Below are 21,040 nucleotides of genomic sequence, written 5' to 3' on the forward strand. Positions count from 1 at the left end.
TTATAGTCAGTTAAATGTCTGTTTAGCAGCAGCATTAACAGATATTAAGCAGACAGTCTACTAATACTCAAATGAACCATCAAAAAAAAAGTGTTACAAAAATTAAAATAGCGACTTTCTATATTTCTAGACTTTTCCTAAAATCTCATTTAATATTTATTATTATTTTGTTATGATGACTCAAGGCTCAAAAGAACAGCATTTATTTCATATATAACATCACTCCAAAAAATGATTTTCTTACTTGGATTTTTGTCTTGTTTTTAGTCCAAATATCTAAAAATTCCTAAATCAAGAAGCCTTTTCTAGACAAGCTCAAAATAATTTTGTAAGGCATAATGGGCGCTATTTTAACGATCAAGGCACAAAGTCTAAACGCATAGTGCAAAGGTATTAAGGGCATGTCTGAATCCACTTTTGCTGTTTTAAGGACTGAAAAATATGCTCTGCACCTGGTGCATGGTATAACAGGGTTGTGCTTATTCTCTTAATCAGTTCTGGGTGTGTTTTGAGCATGACGGTCATTAAACCAATCAGAGTCTCACCTCCCATTGCCTTTAAGAGTAAGTTGCGTCGTGCCATGGCACACTTACTGTTTACATGACAGACTTTGTAAGTGGAAAAACTGAACGCTTCACTAGCGAGAAAGCAGTTAAACAGACCATCTGCAGTGCGGGGATGAAGAATGAGCATCCTCCATTCGGCCACTTTACTTTCTCTTTACTTCACTTTTTTTTACTTAACTCCTTTACTTTTGCGGATAAGGAAACAGTGGAAAGTCAATCCGCTGAAGACATCCATTAGTCTACATATTTGAATTTGTTTGTTAAGAGCAAATATTTTTTGTTTATAAACTATTTCTAAATTCTGTTTTCATAAATAAACAATAATAAAAAATTTTGGTCAAAAAAACTGAGTTATAGGCTATCCAAACACACATCCTATTCTTATGCCCCATATGGTCCAAAACCTGACAGTTGGACAAATCTAAGCTTGTTTTTATAAATAAAAATATGCATATAATAAATAATAATGCTAATAATAAAAACGTTATACAAATGCAAATTGTCATGAATAAACTGAAAAAAAGACGCCAGAAGAGGTAGTGGTTGTTATATTTATTTAGTAAATAGTTTTGCAACATTTTAACCCTTTATTTTTTTTACATCTAAAGATATTTGTGTATTGCTGTTCATCCTGTATGTATTAAGCAGTGTGTAAGTTTGGACCTGCATAGGCGCATAACTAACAAGCTCTGTGCTGGACTTTAGACCAGCTTTCAGTTGGTCAATGGTGCGGTCTATTTCAGTTCCTCAAAATAGCAATGCACCAACAATGCACCTTAACTCACCTCCTTTATAGACCGCCACGCCTATGAGTCAACAAAGTGGCGCAAATGGATTTGCTATTTAAACAACATGAAGCAAAACATGAAAATTAGAGTTGTGCTGGTGTGAAAATAGCAACAAATCATGCCATACACGTCTTGCGCCTTATTGATGTGTATGGTAGAGCTCAATGTCAAATTTAGGATTTTCTTTAAAAAAAAAAAAAAAAAGCTAAATAATCTTATGTCAAAATGAAAAACAAGATTTTTTTTTTTTTTGTTTCTTGTAATTTTGGGAATATTATTTCTGAAAACAATACAATATGTGTTTCAAGGTGTCTGCAGGGTCTTAAAAAGCATTAAAAGTTGATAAATCAGTTATGAGAAAATTAAGGCCGTAAAAAGTCTTAATCGTGTTTTTATGAGGTCTAAGTTTTGTTCAAGCTTTGTCCAAAGTGTTAGACTCCAAAAAAGCATAAATATATTTATTTTCTTATATTACCAACAGCGTGCTCGATCCATGTGATTTGCCAATCTCCTCCGTCCGGGTCATGTAATTTGCGACAAACAAGGTGATGTGTATCCATGATGACGCTCTTCATGTAGTGAAACCATAGAGCGAAACAAACAGCAAAATGGGAAAATGTAAGTTTGCATTCTCCTGGTTAAAGAAAGACAAGTTTAAACAGTGACTGAAGCCTGTTGCTGAAAACAATCGCCTAATTTATTCTTTCAAGCTTTGTTTCTGAGTTCTGTTTCATGGTTGTGCTCTGTTGATTTATTTAACTACAACTGTTTATTAACAACTGTTGGTTGCAACACAGACTCATTCTGAAAATGTAGTCCCGTGGACGTTTCTGGAGACTCTGAATTATGTAGCCGGGGGTACGTATGGCTGCATTTCATTTTTTTTAAACGAATGCTACGGGGCGTAATTACGTTGTTCCTTTTTGCGCTTTTCGGCTGACTGCTTACTTTGTGTGGTGGGCTTACCCGCTGCAACCAGTTTGTCCAGTTAGCTCGTTGTGTATGTTGGCGGACTTGAGACGCAGGGAGGAGATGGCCACGACGATGATAGGGTTTGAGTACGAGGAAGAGTGGGTCCAGAAATCAGATAAGATAAAAACAGAATCCAAAAAATAAAATGTGAATATCAGAGTGAGAATGTGGTAAAATCCGAAAACGTGGTAAAAATCAGACGAGGGCTTTTTCTTTTCTGGACTGCTTTTGTAAATCTTTGGTTGGGTTTAGGGAAGTAAGTGTGTGGGCGAGGTCAGTCGATGAAATTGGTTGGGTTTAGGGAAGGAGGAGGGTGGGTCAGTTCATTGGTCGGTCGGCCAGTCAGTCATCCAGTTATTCAGTCATTCAGACAGACGTTCGGTCAACAGCGGCCTCTGGTGGGTTTACACGAGAACAGTGGGTGCGAACGGCACTCGGCAGAGAAATTTGAGATATGAAAAAGCCAACGAAATCTCACGGCAATTCGTAACTTTTTGATTTAGTGGCTAATTCGTATGAATTTGTACGATCTAATTTGTACAGCTTAGTACAATTTGCTCATCAACCAATGATGGGTGGGGTTAGATGCCACGCCTCCTTTTTAAAATCGTAAATTTTCGTACGACTGAACGCATACTAATTCGTACGAATTAGCCACTAAACTGACAAAATGTAAGATAATTACGTTTCCTTGTGAGGTCAGGCTGGAAAAAGCACACACAGCAGCCTCTCGTGGATTCACGAAAACAAAAACTGCAAAAATACAAATACAAATCTCCCAGGACCTATTCCGCGGTCTCCAGAAACGTCCATGGGACTACGTTTTCAAAATGAGCCTGGGTTGGTTTAAGTAAAAAGTTTAATACTGATCAGAACTTGAAGTGGTGATGAGGTCTTAAAATATTCTGAGAAGGGGTTTAAAAAGTCTTAAAAAGGAAGTGAAATTACCTTTAGGATTTCTGCATATACCCTGTTGTTTGCTTGTCTAGAAAATGCTTCTTGATTTAAGAATTTTGAGATATTTGGACTAAGACAAGACTCAAAACCCCTTAGTAAGAAGTGATTGAGGTCTTATGAAGCAAAACATTACAGTGATGCACGAGTGTGTGTTTGAACCTCAGGCTGGAGGTTGTGTTTTGTTGCTGATGGCAGACAGCAGAGCGCGGGCACTGCCAGCCCTACTGACCAGCGCAGACTGGCACACTGGCAGCTGCAATTGTGGAGTAATTACACCCCATGCAGAGATTCAGCTCAGTGTTATGTAACAGGACTTTCCTCTTCTGTGCATCACTGACACACGCACTCACGCTTTATACAGAAAAGAGCTGTGTTAAACGTTCAATAGTCCTGGGGTCAAATCATGCTTTGCTTCATTTGCACATGACTATTGTCCTCATGCAATATGATCCATTTAATAAACAGATATTTTTAAAGAGTATGTTTAAATACATGTATAGTCTTGTAGTTACTGTTGGAATTTGACATAAACAGCAATGCTTTTTCCACGGGCTGTGGGTCACTATTATGTGTTTTTTAGTCTGCTTTAATAGCAATAATTGTTTTGTATCAGAACATTTTAAATTTTGTCTGATTAGTTTTTTTCATTCATTCATTCATTTTCCTTCAGCTTAGTTCTCTATTTATCAAGGGTCTACTATTCTGGCATATGTTTTACGCAGCGGATGCATTTCCAGCCACAACCCAGTATTGGGAAACACCCATACACTCTCACATTCACACACACGCTCATACACTACGGCCAATTTAGTTTATTCAAGTCCCCTATAGCGCATGTCTTTGGACTGTGGGGGAAACCCACACGGACATGAGGAGAACATGCAAACTCCACACAGAAATGCCAACTGGCCCAGCCGGGCGAACCAGCTACCTTCTTCCTGTGAAGTGACAGTGCTAACCACTGAGCCACCATGCTACCTATTTTAAATATTTGTATTATTATTTAAGATACATATCAGAGCAAATTATTTCTCGCTATTTAAAGTTCTGACCCCTCAATAAATCTTCTATTGACATACTTCAGATTGGATCAAGTGTTAATTAGCCCCAACCCCTCCACCCTGTAATTTGCACCCCGTCACCACCCTCAAGGCTGATTTATACTTGTGCGTCAAGCCCTCGCCGTGGCCGTCGGCGAGGCCTGACGCGCACCTCTAAAAAAAATACAATGACATGTAGCGCAAGCTCTGTGATCGGTCGGCTTGGTAGCTCTGACGAGTGTGGAGCTCTGAATGGAAAATTTTGTTTTGTGTTTACCTCATGGTTAAAGTTGCTGCATGTCTGCCGGTTCCTGCTTCAAAATGAGTGCGTTTGAACCACTTGTACATTAAGGAAGCGTTCAGAAAAAACAAAACACCAGCGAAGAAACTCGACACAGAGGAATATTAACACCCCACTGCCAACTAACGTTTCGGAAGTGTTATTGCAGAGGAACAGAAACACCGTGCAGAAGTATGAATGCACAGCTACATGCGTTGCATGAGCCCTGGGTCACGCCCATAGACTGTAAAATATATGGACGTAGTATCCGTGACATCACCCATAGGTTTCTGAACACTGCAAAAGAAGATACAAGTAGGCGCGGCCAACCATCGTCATTTTGTTCGCGCGTCATCGCACCCATGGCGGGATACCAAACAAGGGCAACGAGGCGGAGAGTGAGCGGAGCTACAGACACCTGCTGGTACTTTGCTTAGACCTGGCAGACAGACTTTACTTTGGGAGAAACGCTTGATAGTTTATTACCTGTGACTCGTTTGTGTTCTGACCACATGTGCTTGGCTGTACACTATATCAATAAAGAGTTTAGACTTTCAAAAACACTGTAGTCATACATTGATTGGTGAAGTGACGGCGACCAGCGAGACCTAGCTGTCACTCAAGTGGCTACGTCCTTATTTATGCAAACTTAATATAACCTAATAAAAAGGAAATGGATGAGTTATAAAAAAATTCACCCCCCTCACAGTTGTCATGGAGGGTAATATTAGCTATATGAACCAAAATCGTTCTTTGTACCAGGCTTTAAACACCTTTTTTCTGCTGTAAAGTTGGCCATTCTAACAGTGGGCTCAATTGCAATTTGCTCTATTATGGAGCCAGGACTAGCGGAATTTTGATGAATTGCAGTTTCAGTTACTTCCGTATTTGCTTCATGAGGGAGAGCGGGAGGTTGCCGCTTGGTCACGCCAAACACCGGGCTTAACTCCAGTGTTCTTGAAGAGTCGTGAGTGGATGCATTTTTATTGTAACAGAATAGAATAGATCTTTATTATCATTGTCACAAGTACAGCTAAATTTTAAAGTTCTCTCCAGTCAGTGCAACAATAATTTTGTCTGTTTAAAACTGCTAAAAATTACTAAAATAAATAGTAAAAAATGAAAAATTCAGAGGGTTCATGTGAGTTTTTAGAAATAGTACTGCGGTATTTTCTCCATTCGTAAGTGCATCGCCACAGATGGATGTCCAATTCGGTTTCTCCAAACCCGAAAATTCAGATGCAGTGTTTGACGGAGGTGAAGTTGAAAATGAGCAGGGATTAGCGTTTTAGGAGGAGCTCTGAGACTGAAGCTGAGATGTGTGGTGTGTTATTTAAAGTGATGATTCAGCTTTCATTCTATAGCTGTCACATCAATGAGGCCGAGTCCTCCACCTCCACACAACAACACAGACCGAGCAGAGATACCACAGCCATCTGAGGTTAAACAGCTCGCACACAGTGCTCATTTAGACAGAACACCACATGCAATGCTTAAAGCCACATCTTTTTCAAAGGATATTTTTTAGATGTTAGTATCAGTATGTTAGTCTTAAAGTCTGCATGAACCTTAGGCTGTGTTTTTTCCCACATTGTGACACAGTTCCTAGAGAAACAGATTATTAAATGAGAAAATGAGTGGGCGTGGCTTGTTTTTTTTTTTTCTACTGCGAGCTGATTGGATGTAGTAAAGAAGGCATTTCATTCAAAAAAATTGATGAAAAGGGTGAGTTTTGGGGGCGTTATTATGACCGAACAGACATCTCCTGCTCACCATTTCGGTTTGCTGTCATAGCACAGTTAAAACTGACCATTGGAGGGGCGTGGTTATGTATGTTAGCCACGCCCAATGTCTCAGACTGGCATAATCTGAGAATTTAACTGAAAACAAACAGGAAGTGCATTTTTTTGCATTTTTTGTTCACCACAAAACTAGCAATGTGAGCTAACAAAATCAATATGGTTATTTTTGATAGTTTTTGATTTCATCATGTGTACTTTAAGGACATCTTTAAACTAGTGTGCTCCAAAACAGTGACAAATTGCATTTTGAAAATACAAACATCCAAAGCTTGCAGTTTGTCACTTGACGACTTAAATGGACCAACGCTTTTTTTTTTTTTTTACATCACTTCATACTTCAGTTTCTCATCAAATCCTCTGACCAATGTTAGATTTCATGGAGGATTTTCTTTTCTGGTACTGATCCCCCTCTGTAGTCGATGATTGTGTCCCTAAATATTTTTAAAATGTATTTTTTTTTTTTTTAGTACTATTTTATATTTTACTTTATTTAATGTTAATAATTTTCACTTATGTTTTTGTTTTATTATTATTTCTGGATGTGTTTTGCAATTATTGCAATTGTCTTGGATATAGTTTGTTTCTGAATTTGTATTGATACTTTGTGTAATGTTTCAATGCTTACAATTAAAAAAAAAAATCCTTAGACCAATCAAATGCTCTCTAGTGTATCTGACATGTCCCACCTCATGAAGCTTCTTATTTGCCTTTTTATTTGCTGAGCTTCACTTTCACTGGCACAGTTGTGATTAAAACTAAATGCTATTGGCTGTTTGCAGTTTGTCACTTCCACCTAAATGGATTTTTGATATCACCTGATACTTACCAATCAAATGCTGTCTAGTATCTGACATGCCCCGCCCCCTTCAAAACACTTCTCGTTTGCCTTTTTATTTGATGCGCTTGATTTTTAAAATTTTTTTTTATTGCACAAACCATCAGGAACATGCATACGTACAACAACACAATATAAAAGATGAACAAAAAAAAACTAATATAATAATGGTAAAAAAATAAAATAAAATCCACAAAGCATAATGCACAGCGTTTTTACACTCAATGATTTTAAGAATTAACAGAGGAATAAAAAAAAAACTATTAAAATAATTGATACATTTCTCAGATTTTTTTTTCAACAATTTCATAGTAGAATCTAAATTTATGCAAAAAATTGTTAATGTGGGAGAAGACATTCCCTTTCTGTTTGTGTATATGAAATTTTGCCAATAAAATAAAGAGATTAACAATATATTAAACACTTTTGTTGGATTTGTTTTCATAACAAAACATAACTTATGTAAAATAATGACTACGTTTTATCATTTTAAAAATATATTTTTCTAGATCGTTCCAGAAACTGTTTACAATGCTGCATTCAAATAATAAATCACAAAAGCTCACCTTATCTGCATTACATAAACTACAGATGTCCTCCATTTCAATGTACTTTGATAATAAAGATATTACTGGCTAAATATGCACTTGATCGCAAACACTTTCCTTGGCAGAGCTGTGATGAAACTAAATGCTATTGGCTGTTTTTTTAAAAAGGGGAGGAGCTACTATATGTCCAGCCCTGTATTCATGTTTCAGTTGAGATTACGTCAAACATCGAATAAAAATGCACATTTCAAAGCACGTGGGATCTTTAATGCAGTTGTTTTGCTAATTGCAAACAATTTCAGCGTTATGCATGTGACATTTGCAGTAAAAATCTTGAAACATACATTTGTTGACAGTATATTGGCATAACCTTCTAAATGCCTTTTATCATCTGTATGCTGATGATACAGTGATTTATTGTTGCTCTCCTTCACTTGTTCAGGCCATACAATCTTTACAGTTTGCTTTAAATATTGTTCAGTCTTGTCTTCAGCATCTAAAATTGGTTTTAAATGTAGATAAATCTAAATGAATAATTTTACAAATCTTTCCACCTCCTTGCAGAACCAACCATTAATTACCACTTTTTTAAGTGCTATAAGTTATAGCTATAAGTATTTAGGCTTTTTACTTGATCAAGAGCTTTCCTTCAAAGCACACGTAGCAAATTTGGTTTGCAAATTAAGTGTTAAGCTTGGGTTTCATATCAAAATGGATCCTGCTTTTCTCTTTAAGCTCGTGAACATTTGGTGTCTGCAACATTTTGACCATTGATTGACTATGGTGATGTTTTAGATGAATGCCTCAACCAAATGTCTTCAGCCTTTAAACTCTGTTTATCAGGTTTGTTACAGGTTGTCGTTGACTAACTCACCATTGTGAACTGTATGACAAAGCTGAGTGGCCTTCTCTGAATGTAAGAAGGTACAACCACTGGATGTCTCTACAAGGCTCTTCTGGGTCTGGTGCCCTTATACTTATGTTCCTTTCTTTATAGGTCAAAAAGCCAGCATGCCCTTTGTTCAAGTGTAGCTTATCAGTTGCCTGTTTCCCAGGTTCGAACTCAAATAATGAATAAGGAAGTGAGCCTTTAGTCATGGTGCCCCCTCATCCTGGAATACACTTCAGTCTGAGCTAAAAATGTCTGAGCTCATCCCAATTAAATTATTTCGCTCTATTCTTTATAACAAACAACAACAGTCCATTTCTTAATGTATTTGTTTTAACATATTGTAATGTGGTTTTGCTGAATAACTCAACTGTGCTTTTATATTATCTTTACTTTTTATTTATTATTGTTTTTTATTTATACGTAGTGTGTTGTGGACCTCTTGGCCAGGACACCCTTGTAAATGAGATCTTGATCTCAATGGGTTTTTTATGTGGTTAAGTAAAGAAACTTGCATGTATTGAGACATCTGTTTTTATTTTCCATGACAACTCACTACTGGGTCAAGAGATCAGAAACAATATCGATTTGTTAATGCATTTTATGTTTTAAATGAGGAAAATAAACATGCGTTATGGACGTGACCAAAAAAGTATACAACTTTATTAAATTTGACATTTGTAGAAATTCTGTCATTTAAACTGGACAACCCAAAAGACAAACTAATCAAAAAATAACCGTTGACTCTCTACTTACTCCCAGGGCCAATTTATATCGAAGTTGATATTTAGCCGCACCATATTGGTGTTTCGTAACATCTAGTTTTTATGAGGTGGGTTGTTAGCCCAACGCTCAACTCCCAACCTGAAGGACTAGGACTTACACACATACATACGGACAATTTGTAACAACGTTGAAAACGTTGACATTTTTGAGTATTTTTACAGTACCATAATATACAAGCCTACACAAACAACTTGGAAAGGGTTTCACTATTTTTATGATTTTTTATGAATACTTGATTTAAATAGCAAGGTTGACATTTGCATGGAATTGCTCGCTTCAGTGTATGACTGAAGCCAAATGGAGGTGCCATAAAAGAAATTAATAATATACTTTTGTTTGTAAATGTATCTATTTAGTGTAAATATTAGTTTTTACCTGTATTTTCTTTTTATGTATTAGTTTTAATTCTAGTTTGAGATTATCCTTCTATTCTCTTGTGGACAGAGGTTGACATCTGCTCTTTTAGTCAGAAAGTATGTTACTTTGACCATTAGAGGGCAGTGACACACTGTTTTTACTGTTTTTGCACAAAATGTAGCAGGAGCTAAAAAAAAATCTAATGTTTTATTTACCCTTCCATTAAACATAGACAGGTGATCTATTTTTTATTTTTTTTTAAAGAAAGTACAGACGGCTTTAATGTGCACTTTTATCAGTAACTTTTTTTTTGGTTTCTATGTCATCAAAGTTATGGACATTTTATTGGTTAATACTGTGCTGGATTGTGTTTTATTGCATTTTAAAACTCAACAAATAGTTGACGGAGTGTTTTCTGTGTGGAGATTTTTATTTTATTTGTCTTTACCATTGTTTATACAATTATAATATTAACTTCCTTTTATTTTTCATATCATTTTATGTTTTTTGTGTGTATTTATTTATTTATTTTTTTGCATGTTTAGTTTTGTTTCACATGTACTGGTGGCTGATTTGTTTTGATATGACCAAAATCTTAAAACTTTATAATTTTTAAAATAGTATAATATATAATAAAATATTTAATGCACTGTAAAACCAAACAGTCAACTTCATCAAATGAAATGAGTGTTGTTAACTCAAAATTGACTTAAAGTTTATTCTACTCATTTGAAAAGAGTTTTGAACTCTGTGTTGAAGCTAATGAATTAATTTAATACCTCATTACTAGGCCCACACGGAATCTGCACCCGCAGTTATTCAGTTTTTCAATTTTTCAATTATTTCAGTTTAATAATATTATTGACTAATATGAAAATATTTATATGATCTATTTACAATACATTTTGTAAGGTAATATTTTGTCTTTTAGTAGAAATATTATATAAGAGACTTGCTTTATTTACCAAATAAAGTGGATCTAATTGAAGTTGCATTGTAAACATTGAATACAAGTTAAAAATGTATTACTTTTTATTTCATATTTTAAAGTTTTAGTTATGATACTCCAAAAATCATTCCACATAAATCTGCAGATTTTTAACAAAATTCTGCGCAGAAACAACAAAAAATGTCTGCAGATTCCGTCTGGCCCTACTCATTACTTCAACTTAAATGGAGTAAGCTCACAGTACTCATATAGATTATTTTTTTTTAACTCAAATGGTTTGTAGCAATCGGTTTCCTTAAACGGTTTGAGTTGCCTTAACTTATTGGGTTTTACTGTGCTCAAATTGCCTCTTTTACTCAAATGGATTAAGTTCACAGTACTCATTTGGATTAGTTTTTGAACCTAAATGGTTTGTTGCAATTGGTTTCCTCAAACGGTTTGAGTTACATTAACTTTTTAGGTTTTACAGTGTATTATTTAATATTTGTGAAATATTTTTATGAAGATCTATTAGGATACTTAAATAATGTTATGTAATCCTGTAATAAGTGTAATTGAAAGCTGAATTTTCAGTATACTCCCAGTCTTCAGTGTCACATGAAATTAAAAAATATACTTTTTGGATGCTTTAATTTTTAATAATGGTTATCAATGCTGAAAGCTTTTTTTAACTTTAATTTAACTTTAATTTAGTATTCTTTGGTTAAGATTAGGCCTGCACGATATTGCAACAATCTAGCATTGCAATATTTTATTTTTTTGCGATTATATATTGAGGTATCTATTCAATTTCCCCAAATGATTGAATAGCACTATTTGGAAAGAATGTATAGTCACACTTTATTTTAACATTCACTTCTTGCTATTGGCAAACCATTAAATATGACTTTTGCCTCAGTAAACTCCTACTTTGATCCTTATTAAAAGATGTTAAGGTAGTTTAGGTATGTAGAATAAGATCATGCAGAATATGTAGATTATAAGTAATAAGCAGCCAATATCTTAATAATATGCATGCTAATAAGCAACTAGTTAATAGTGAGAATTGGTCCCAGAATTTTCAAATGCAATTTAGATTGATTGTGATGGTTGGGGAGTGAATCATGTATAACATGTAATAAACAAACTACAAGCATAGATAAATGCAATAAAGCAAAGATAAAAGTGAGATAAACAGTGCATGCTTTATGGTTTTGTGAAGTTAAATGTAAAGACACACTGCAAAGTCAACTCAACACTGCATATCTTGCAATGTGACTATTGTGGATGCACACATTGTGATATCGATGCTATAAATGAAGTATTGTGCAGCCCTAATTAAGAAAGTTCAAGCGAACAGTATTTATGTTCTGACATTAACATTAACATCACAAATGTCCTTACTGAATGGTTAGAATGATATCTGAAGGATCATGTGACGCTGTTCACTGTAATACTGATACTGAAAGTCAGCTTTGAATCACAGAAATAAGTGATATAGGATCATTTTTATGTGAAATAATATTACCGTTTAATTGTATTTTAATTGAATAAACTCAACTTTGGAGGCACTTTTGAAGCCATATATTTGTCAAACGGCCCACTACCCACCCTGTATTTATATTTGTTGGACTCTGCATGTTTTTCATGATCACTTTTTTGTTGTCTTTTGTTTCTGTTGTCATCCTGCGCTTACTTTCACTTATTTTGTTTTTCATTTTTAGGGTCAAAGAAGACGCAAAGTCTCAGCCAGCCCAGTAAGTAACACTCAGCCAGGCCTACACAAAATCTGTACACCTTTTTTCCAGCATTGATTACAAGGACAGAAGCTGCAGAATACTCTCGTTGGTAACTCAAATCATAAACAAAGCAATTATTAAACAAATGGTTGGGGCTGCTCGATTCTACATTCTATGGATTCTATTCAAATTGCGAGTTCTTGTTTTGCAATCAAATGAACTTGAGTCAGAGAATTGATTCCTCACTGTTTTTACATTCTTTTCTCTCAAACACAGCTCATTCATTTATTGTTCGCTTGGTGCAAGAACATAATATCTTGCACATGCACTATTCTTGATACAAATCAAACTGCAAACAGCAAATTATACTCTAAAAATAATCGTAATGCTTCAATATTGAAATAAGAGGCTGCAGTTTGTCTGTTAATTAGATGTATGTTGATGTTTTGGTAGAGCAATAGCTGGCTTTTGGCACATTTTTGACTTGGAAAAAAGTAAAATAAAGCAAAATTTTACAATACATGTTCATCAAACCATCAGTTATAACCATATAATTAGTTATTTTGAAATAAAAAAGTGGTAGTTCACTCAAAAAAATTTATTCTGTCATTATTTAATCACCCTTGACTTGTTCCAAGCCATTTTTGTGTGGTAAAACACAAAATAAGATATTTTGAAGAATGTTGGACACTAAGTAGCCATTGACCAGACTATCTGGAGACTTAAAGTCTTAAATTTCAGTTTCTCAGTCAATTATATGCATGTTGTTGTTTTTGTAGAGCAATATACGGCTTTTGGTGCATCTTATAGGGAAAAAGTCAAATAAAGCAAATTTTGATGTAAAATAAAAACAAAAGCATTCAGCTTTCTGTTGACAAATAGTTCAGTTTTCTGTTGATAATAGTTCAGCATTTAATGATAAACCGTGGCATTTATAAGACACATACAACAAACCATCGGTTAAATCCAGGGTGCAATTTACAGGGGGATTTGGGGGGGATTGACCCCCCTAATTAATACTTGATCCCTTCTGTGGACATCGAAACAGAATATATCCCTCTAAATTGTGAGCAATAGTTTGCTCTGATCTGTATCTGTACAATATTGAAATAAGAGGCTGCAGTTTGTCTGTTAATTAGATGTATGTTAATGTTTTGTTAGAGCAACAGCAGGCTTTTGCCGCATCTTTGAATAGGAAAATAGTCAAAGCAAAATTTGATGTAAAACTAAAATGGAAGCATTCAACTTTCTGTTGACCATAATTAATTGTTCAGCATGTAATGATAAATCGTGGCATTTATAAGACACGCACAACAAACCATCAGTTATATCAATGCCTATGTGCACATAGGTGCAAAACTTCAGTATTTGTCATAAATAAGCATATCAGTATTTGCTATTTATTATTATAGATTCAAACCATTAATTAAATGAAGAAATGAGCAATGGGAATTTAAATATTATAAAAAGCTGTTAAAAAGTCTTGCGACGGTATAAAAGGCCTGCTGAAATAGTTGTTTGAACCAGTTAATTGTAGCAAAACATCCAAATTGTATCAGAAAAAAAGCCCCCCAAAAAATCAATCAATCAATCATAATTCAAATGAATAATTGTTCATTTAAACTGGAAAAAAAATGCTCTTAAAGGGATAGTTTACTTGAAAATGAAAACTCTGTCATTATCTAAGGACCCTTGACTTGTCCCAAACCATTTTTTTTGTTTAACACAATAGAAGATATTTTGAAGAATGTTGGAAGTAACAATTAACATCTATAGTAAGAAAAACAAATACTATGGAAGTCAATGGTTACAGGTTTCCAACATTCTTCAATAAGTCTTTTGTTTTCAACAGAACAGAAAAAAACTCTAATTAGTTCCGAAAAAGTAAAAGGTGAGTACATGAGGACAGAATTTTCAATTTTAGGTGAACTATCCTTTTAAAGAGTAGCCGATTCTCCTGTATGGAAGGCAATTTGGAATTGAGTGTCAAATCTTTGTCCCTCACAACTGGGGAATCAATTTTTTTTGGAATCGACTTCCAGCCCTACAAACATTAAAGAATCAAAAGTTTGTTGAATTCTGCAGTTTCCGCCTCACCAAACCCCCCGCCGTCGGTGCAGATTGTGTGTAGACCTGATTTTAGCTAGAGACCCGAAGGCTTTGAGTGCTTTTGTAGTGGCTTCCTCTGTGATTGGCGGCTCTTGTCCCCTCCTCCTCTCTCTAGTGATTGGCGGCTCTTGTCCCCTCCTCCTCTCTCTAGTGATTGGCTGCCTGCAGTCTGTTGTGGCTCTGTCTGAAAGGCTTCTGGCAGCTTCATCCACGTGTCGGCTGGATGCGTCACTCCTGCTTTACTTTGCTTTGTTCGTCGACTCTGTGAGATCCTCATGGAGACACAGTTTAAGCTTTTTCAAATATCTCTGTATCTGTGGATACACGATACGTATCCTGGGCTGATGGACACAACATTCATTTCATTCGCTTCTTTGCTGACCTCGCTGACTATTTTTCCATCCCTCAGAGCTCTATCTTTGTAACTCACATTCACTTTTTCTTGAGTTTCTCTTTTTTTAGCAAAATCCACTCCTATCAATCTGGCTAAAAAAGCTCACTTAGACTGAAGTTATTGTTTGATTGACAAGCAGATTGACCAGTCTCAGCTAGTTTTGTTTATACAGTGCATCCGGAAAGTATTCATAGAGCTTCACTTTTTCCACATTTTTTTATGTTACAGCCTTATTCCAAAATGGATTCATTAATTTTCTCAAAATTCTACACATAATACCCCATAATTACAATGTAAAAAAAGATTTTTTGAAATTATTGCAAGTTTATGAAAAATAAAAAACCTGAAAAATCACATGTACAGAAGTATTCACAGCCTTTGCTCAATACTTTGTTGATGCACCTTTGGCAGCAATTACAGCCTCAAGTCTTTTTGAATATGATGCCACAAGCTTGTCACACCTGTCTTTGGGAATTTTTGCCCATTCCTCTTTGCAGTACCTCTCAAGCTCTATCAGGTTGGATGGGAAGCAACAGTGTAACAGTGTACAGCCATTTTCAGATCTCTCCAGAGATGTTAATTTGGATTTAGGTTCACCGAGTTGTTGTAAAGCCACTCCATTGATATTTTGGCTGTGTGCTTTGGGTCATTGTCCTGCTGGAAGATGAACCGTCACCCCAGTCTGAGGTCAAGAGCCCTCTGAAGCAGGTTTTCATTCAAGATGTCTCTGTACATTGCTGCATTCATCTTTCCCTCAATCCTGACCAGTCTTCCAGTTCCTGCAGCTGAAAAACATCAAAACAGCAATGCTCAGAAACGTGGCTTCCGTCTGGCCACTCTACCATACAGGCCTGATTGGTGGATTGCTGCAAAGATGGTTGTCCTTCTGAAAGGTTCTCCTCTTTCCACAGAAGAACGCTGGAGCTCAGACAGAGTGACCATCAGACAATCCCGTTTCAGAGGTCTACAGACAATTCCTTTGTCTTCATGCTTGGTTTGTGCTTTGACATGCACTGTCAACCCTGGGACCTTGGCGAACTCCAATTAGCTGTTGAAACATCTCAAGAATGATCAGTGGAAACGGAATGTACCTGAGCTCAATTAAGAGCTTCACGCCAAAGGCTGTGAATACTGATATACATGTGATTTTTCAGGTTTTTTATTTGAATAAATTTGCAACAATTTCAAAAAATCTTTTCACACATTGTGATTATATGGGGTATTGTGTGTAGAATTTTGAGGAAATAAATGAATTTAATCCATTTTGAAAAAGGCTGCAACAAAAAAAAAAAGTGGACAAAGTGAAGCGCTATCAATACTTTCCAGATGCACTGTATAAATGATAACAAACAAATTGCGAGCAAAAATAACTACAATAGAGCAACGAAATAAGTCAAATAAACCATGCTTAATGGTTTTCCAGAGTCAAACAGTATTCAGGTATCCAAATTGAATCATGAAATCAAATGAAAATATCACTGAATAGTCTTCATTGTATTAATTCAGTACAATAATTTCTATTTAAATTTAGAAATGTATTTTTGTACTTGAATGCTTTAAACCAGGGGTCACCAATCTCGCTCCGGGAGGGCCGGTGTCCCAGCAGGATTTAGCTCCAACTTGCTTCAAGACACCTGCCTGGATGTTTCAAGTATACCTAGTAAGACCTTGATTAGCTTTTTCAGGTGTGTTTGATTAGGGTTGGAGATAAAATCTGCAGAACACCGGCCCTCCAGGAACAAGTTTGGTGACCCCTGCTTTAAATTCTCTGCTATGGTTATACTTTGCGGTGACTGAACAAATCTCATGTATTCTCAACAGTTGTGCTGAACAATTACAGAATAACCCAACTCAACATTCTGGGATGTGACTATTGCAGACACACACATTGCGATATCGATGCTGAAACGATATAATGTGCAGCCCTAGTAAGAACTCTGAATGGTTAATAAACTACAACAGTATCTCAATTAACCTAAAAATAGATTATTATTACTATATTATGTTTATTATACTTATATATTCTATGTTATATTATATATTTTTTATTTTTATTATTATTTCACAGATGTCTGATCATGCCTATAGTTTCAAATAAATTGCTGAAACAAAACTTCCTAACCTTTATAGGTAAATCTGGCCATGAAGAATGTAAGCAGCTTTGTGTATTGTTTACAAGTCTCTCTTTCTCCCTGTCTTTCTCTCCCTGTACTGTAGCTCCTGTAGGTGTTTTGCCCTTTCTGTGTGCTCCTCCTGAATGTAGCTGCTGATGTTTGCATTGCGTGTGTGTCGTCTGCATTCAGGCTTGTTGAGCAGATGTTGAGTTGCGTTGTCTGCTTGTTCATACAGGTGGTTTCCCTTTAGTGGAATCACTGATCTGGTTAATAACGTTCTCCAGCCCCAGACAAAGTCCCAAAACCAACCGCAGACAGAGCCTCTGAAGGAGCCGGAGATGTAAGTAAGACTGAATGGGTTTGTCTTTGCCCTTAAAACTCTGTATTGGCCAGAAAATCCCTGTGTGGAGGCGACTGACCTTTCATTTGCTCATTTGCAAAGCTGAAAAATGCAGTCACTTCTCAAAAAAGGTTTATTTTGAAGATGTGTGTTAATGAATTAAACACATGTACTGTAAATTTGCAAGCAACACACTTTATTTATTGATCAATGGGAAAAGACATCAGCAACCTAGAATATTATTTATGTGGTTTTAATAATTATATTAATTGTCATATACTTTTCCAGCCTTGATTAATTAATTCATTTAGTAATTGTCAATCAATTGTTATTTCCTTTAATTAGTGTTGTTCATTATTATTTCTTGGTTTTGTTTTGCTGCCATTTTGTGTTTGGTGCAGTTTTGTTTTATGTTTTGTTTTGTTGCTGTTTTGTTTTTGTTTTGTTGCCATTTTTATTGTTGCCATTTTTTTGTTTTGTTGCCATTATTATTGTTGCCATTTTTTTTGTTTTGTTGCCATTATGCTTTGTTGCCGTTTTGTTTTGTTTTATGTTTTGTTGCCATGCGGCTATGTTTTGTTGCCATTTTCTTTTGTTGCCAGTTTTTGTTTTGTTTACATTTTGTTTTGTTATGTTTTGTTGCTCCTTTTGTTTTGTTTTTTTGTTGCTGTTTTGTTGCCATTTTTTGCCTTTTGTTGCCATTTTTTGCCTTTTGTTGCCGTTTTGTTTTGTTGCTGTTTTGTTGCCAAGTTTTGGTTTTGTTTTATTGCCTTTTTGTTTTGTTGCCGTTTTGTTTTTGTTTTGTTTTGTTGCCATGCTGTTATGTTTTGTTGCTATTTTCTTTTGTTGCCATTGTTTTGTTTTTGTTTTCTTTGTATTTTGTTTTGTTATGTTTTGTTGCTGTTTTGTTGCCATTTTGTTTTAGTTTTGTTGCCATTTTTTTTGCCTTTTGTTGCTATTTTGTTTTGTTTTGATGCTGTTTTGTTTTGTTGCCATTTTTTGTTTTGTTGCTGTTTTGTTTTGTTGCCTTTTTTTGTCTTTTGTTGCCATTTTGTTTCTTGCACTTTTGTGTTGTTGCTGTTTTTGTTTTGATGCCATTTTTTTTTTTGTTTTGTTTTGTCATATACAGTACTTTAGGTTATCAGCATTGTTTATTATAAAAGCTGTATTGGTCGTTAAGTTATTTTTTGTAACAAATTGGAATTTTCAAAATGTATAATCAAATAATTAATAATGATATATTAATAATATACATAATGTATAGTTTTAAGATTATATGTGATATGTTTTAAGATGGTACATGTGTCAATACAATAAGTCAACCACTTAATAATTAATTGCAATTAATCCCATGATGCTATGAGTTAACTTAAGATTAATCGCATTTTATTCACACCTTAATTGCAAATATATATGAAATTATTATAATGTTACGCTTTGAAACTACATAACTATCAGGGATATATATATAAATATATTAGGGCTGTCAGTTGATTAAAATATTTAATCATGATTAATCGCGTGATGGCCATGAGTTAATTTATGATATAAGAGATATGATTTAAATTGATATTTACCCTAATAAATAGTGATTTATTTATTTAGTTTTAATCATTCCTTGAGGTAACATTTAATGATGTACAATATTTTGCTAACCAAAGTCTTAAAAATAACCGGCATCACTTTTATTAACATTTTTATGCTGCTGTCTTTAAAGTTAACAATATTAAATGAATGTGCTAAATTGCCGATCCCCGTTCCAGTCGTTGTTTTCTCTTGAATATCTTCTGTGGGCACATTTTGATCTGTATGCTCCAGCAGTTTGATTACTAGATGTGCATTAAGCGTGGGTTTAGTATTACTCGAGAAGTCGACTGCAGGTTTGTAAGTATCTTAAGCAGGTAAAGCGCAGGTCTTCATGTGGCCACGGTGTCGCGCATAAAGGCGCTGCGTATCAATGTACTGGCTCGTGTTTCTCTGACTCTCTCTCTGTGCTGTGTGTCAGATGAGATGTGGGGTATGGCATATGATTATATGATGGCATTTGCGTCTGAAGGTGAAGCGGTCTGTGCTCTGCAGCTGTCTGTGATGCCACCTGAGCCAGTGCACCTGCCACAGCTCTGGAGATCCTCCAGCGTTCACCTCACACACCTGAACGCTGCTGCTTCACACACGTTCTCTTGAGATTTAACACCCCATTATATAATGAAAAACATCCTCGTCCATATTGGTGTTTCTGCTACATTGTAAAAAAGATGTCCGTCTATGCTACGTGACCCAAAATAAATGTCAGAAGGCGATAGTAGCTGTAAAAATTATAGCGCAAACAAATATATACACTTTGTTTGTTCAAACTACTTAAAATAAGCTGTTACAACACAATTCTTGAGTTTTTTTGGTGTGACAACTTAATTGCTTTGTTCAATCCACTTAAATTTGTTAAAACTAAGTTAACTTTATTCCTTCATGCTGTCCCAACACAAATCATTAGTATGGAACCCATAATTTTTTACAGTGTAGTAGCTTATATACGATCATACAAATATGTTCTAATTATTATGGATTGATCATAGAGTTGAGCGATAAACCAATTTTATTAAAGCTCCGATGGGATCACATATTTTTTTTGTCTGTTAAAAAAGTAACAATGTCGGATTTTTTTTTTTCTTTTCTTTTTTTCTTGATAAAATCTTGACTTGTCGTGGGTAACAAATATGCCAGACTACACGTTCCTTCACAATCAGTCATCCCGTAACATCTATGACGAGCGTTATTTCTCAAAGCAGTCACAAGTGTTGCTATAACAATATTTCTTATCTCAATTTCAATTTTTTTTAATCTTATTTCAATCTCAATAAACACTGATGCTTGCAGACAACTAATAACTACATTATTTAAGGGCATTCATCACAACATGGATGGGATCAAGCTTATGATTCCTTTTTAATATTAAGATATTTTCTTTGAAATCTAAATGTATATTTTCCTGCCATTGTTTTCTTGTTAAACACTCCCTCGCCTGAACGTGCCGCGAGTGGGGAGAAAATGAAAGCAAAAAAGCAGCAGCAAGAAGAAATCAGATGCTCAAGACATAATCTTTAAAATTATGGCAAATTAAAAAAATTGGCAAATATATACCTGAGATTTGTGATACAATTGTGAAGCATTCTGTAAATCCTTATTTTCCACAGAGTAAAACAAATCATCCACCCATATAGTTGAGTAGTGGAGGTGCACAAAAAATATTTATATATATATATATATATAATTCGTATTTTTTTTCTTGGAAAAATAATCTTTTTGAAATAAATTTGCTATAGTTTTTGTCTTAATTTTAATGGATCTTTTATTGGTCAGTTATCTATAAACAAGAATAACTAATAAAATTTGAGGTGATGCGCTTCAAAACAAGCCGCTATACGCACCAAAACACGAATTGCCATGAGATTGTGTTGGTTTGTTAAATAAAATAATAATCTAGTCTAAATAAAATAAAAGTGAAATATTAAGTTTCAGAGAAGCCTATATTAAACTGTTTTCACCGTTAATGACAAATTTGTATAAGCAGGAAAAGCTTTTGCAATTTATTCTCAGCA

The 21,040-nt window shown here is 35.0% G+C and overlaps 1 protein-coding gene across 1 annotated transcript in view; it reads left to right on the forward strand.

Annotated features, from left to right (window-relative positions):
- The window catches only part of rims2a (regulating synaptic membrane exocytosis 2a), a 290,481-nt gene that overhangs the window by 32,725 nt on the left and 236,716 nt on the right, over positions 1 to 21,040 (forward strand). The window contains exons 2-3 of the mRNA XM_056475706.1: positions 12,473 to 12,505; positions 17,340 to 17,444. Coding sequence (XP_056331681.1) covers positions 12,473 to 12,505; positions 17,340 to 17,444 — 138 coding nt within the window. The remainder of the gene's footprint in view (positions 1 to 12,472; positions 12,506 to 17,339; positions 17,445 to 21,040) is intronic.

This window comes from Danio aesculapii, chromosome 16 (assembly GCF_903798145.1).
Source record: "Danio aesculapii chromosome 16, fDanAes4.1, whole genome shotgun sequence".
Lineage (NCBI taxonomy): Eukaryota > Metazoa > Chordata > Actinopteri > Cypriniformes > Danionidae > Danio > Danio aesculapii.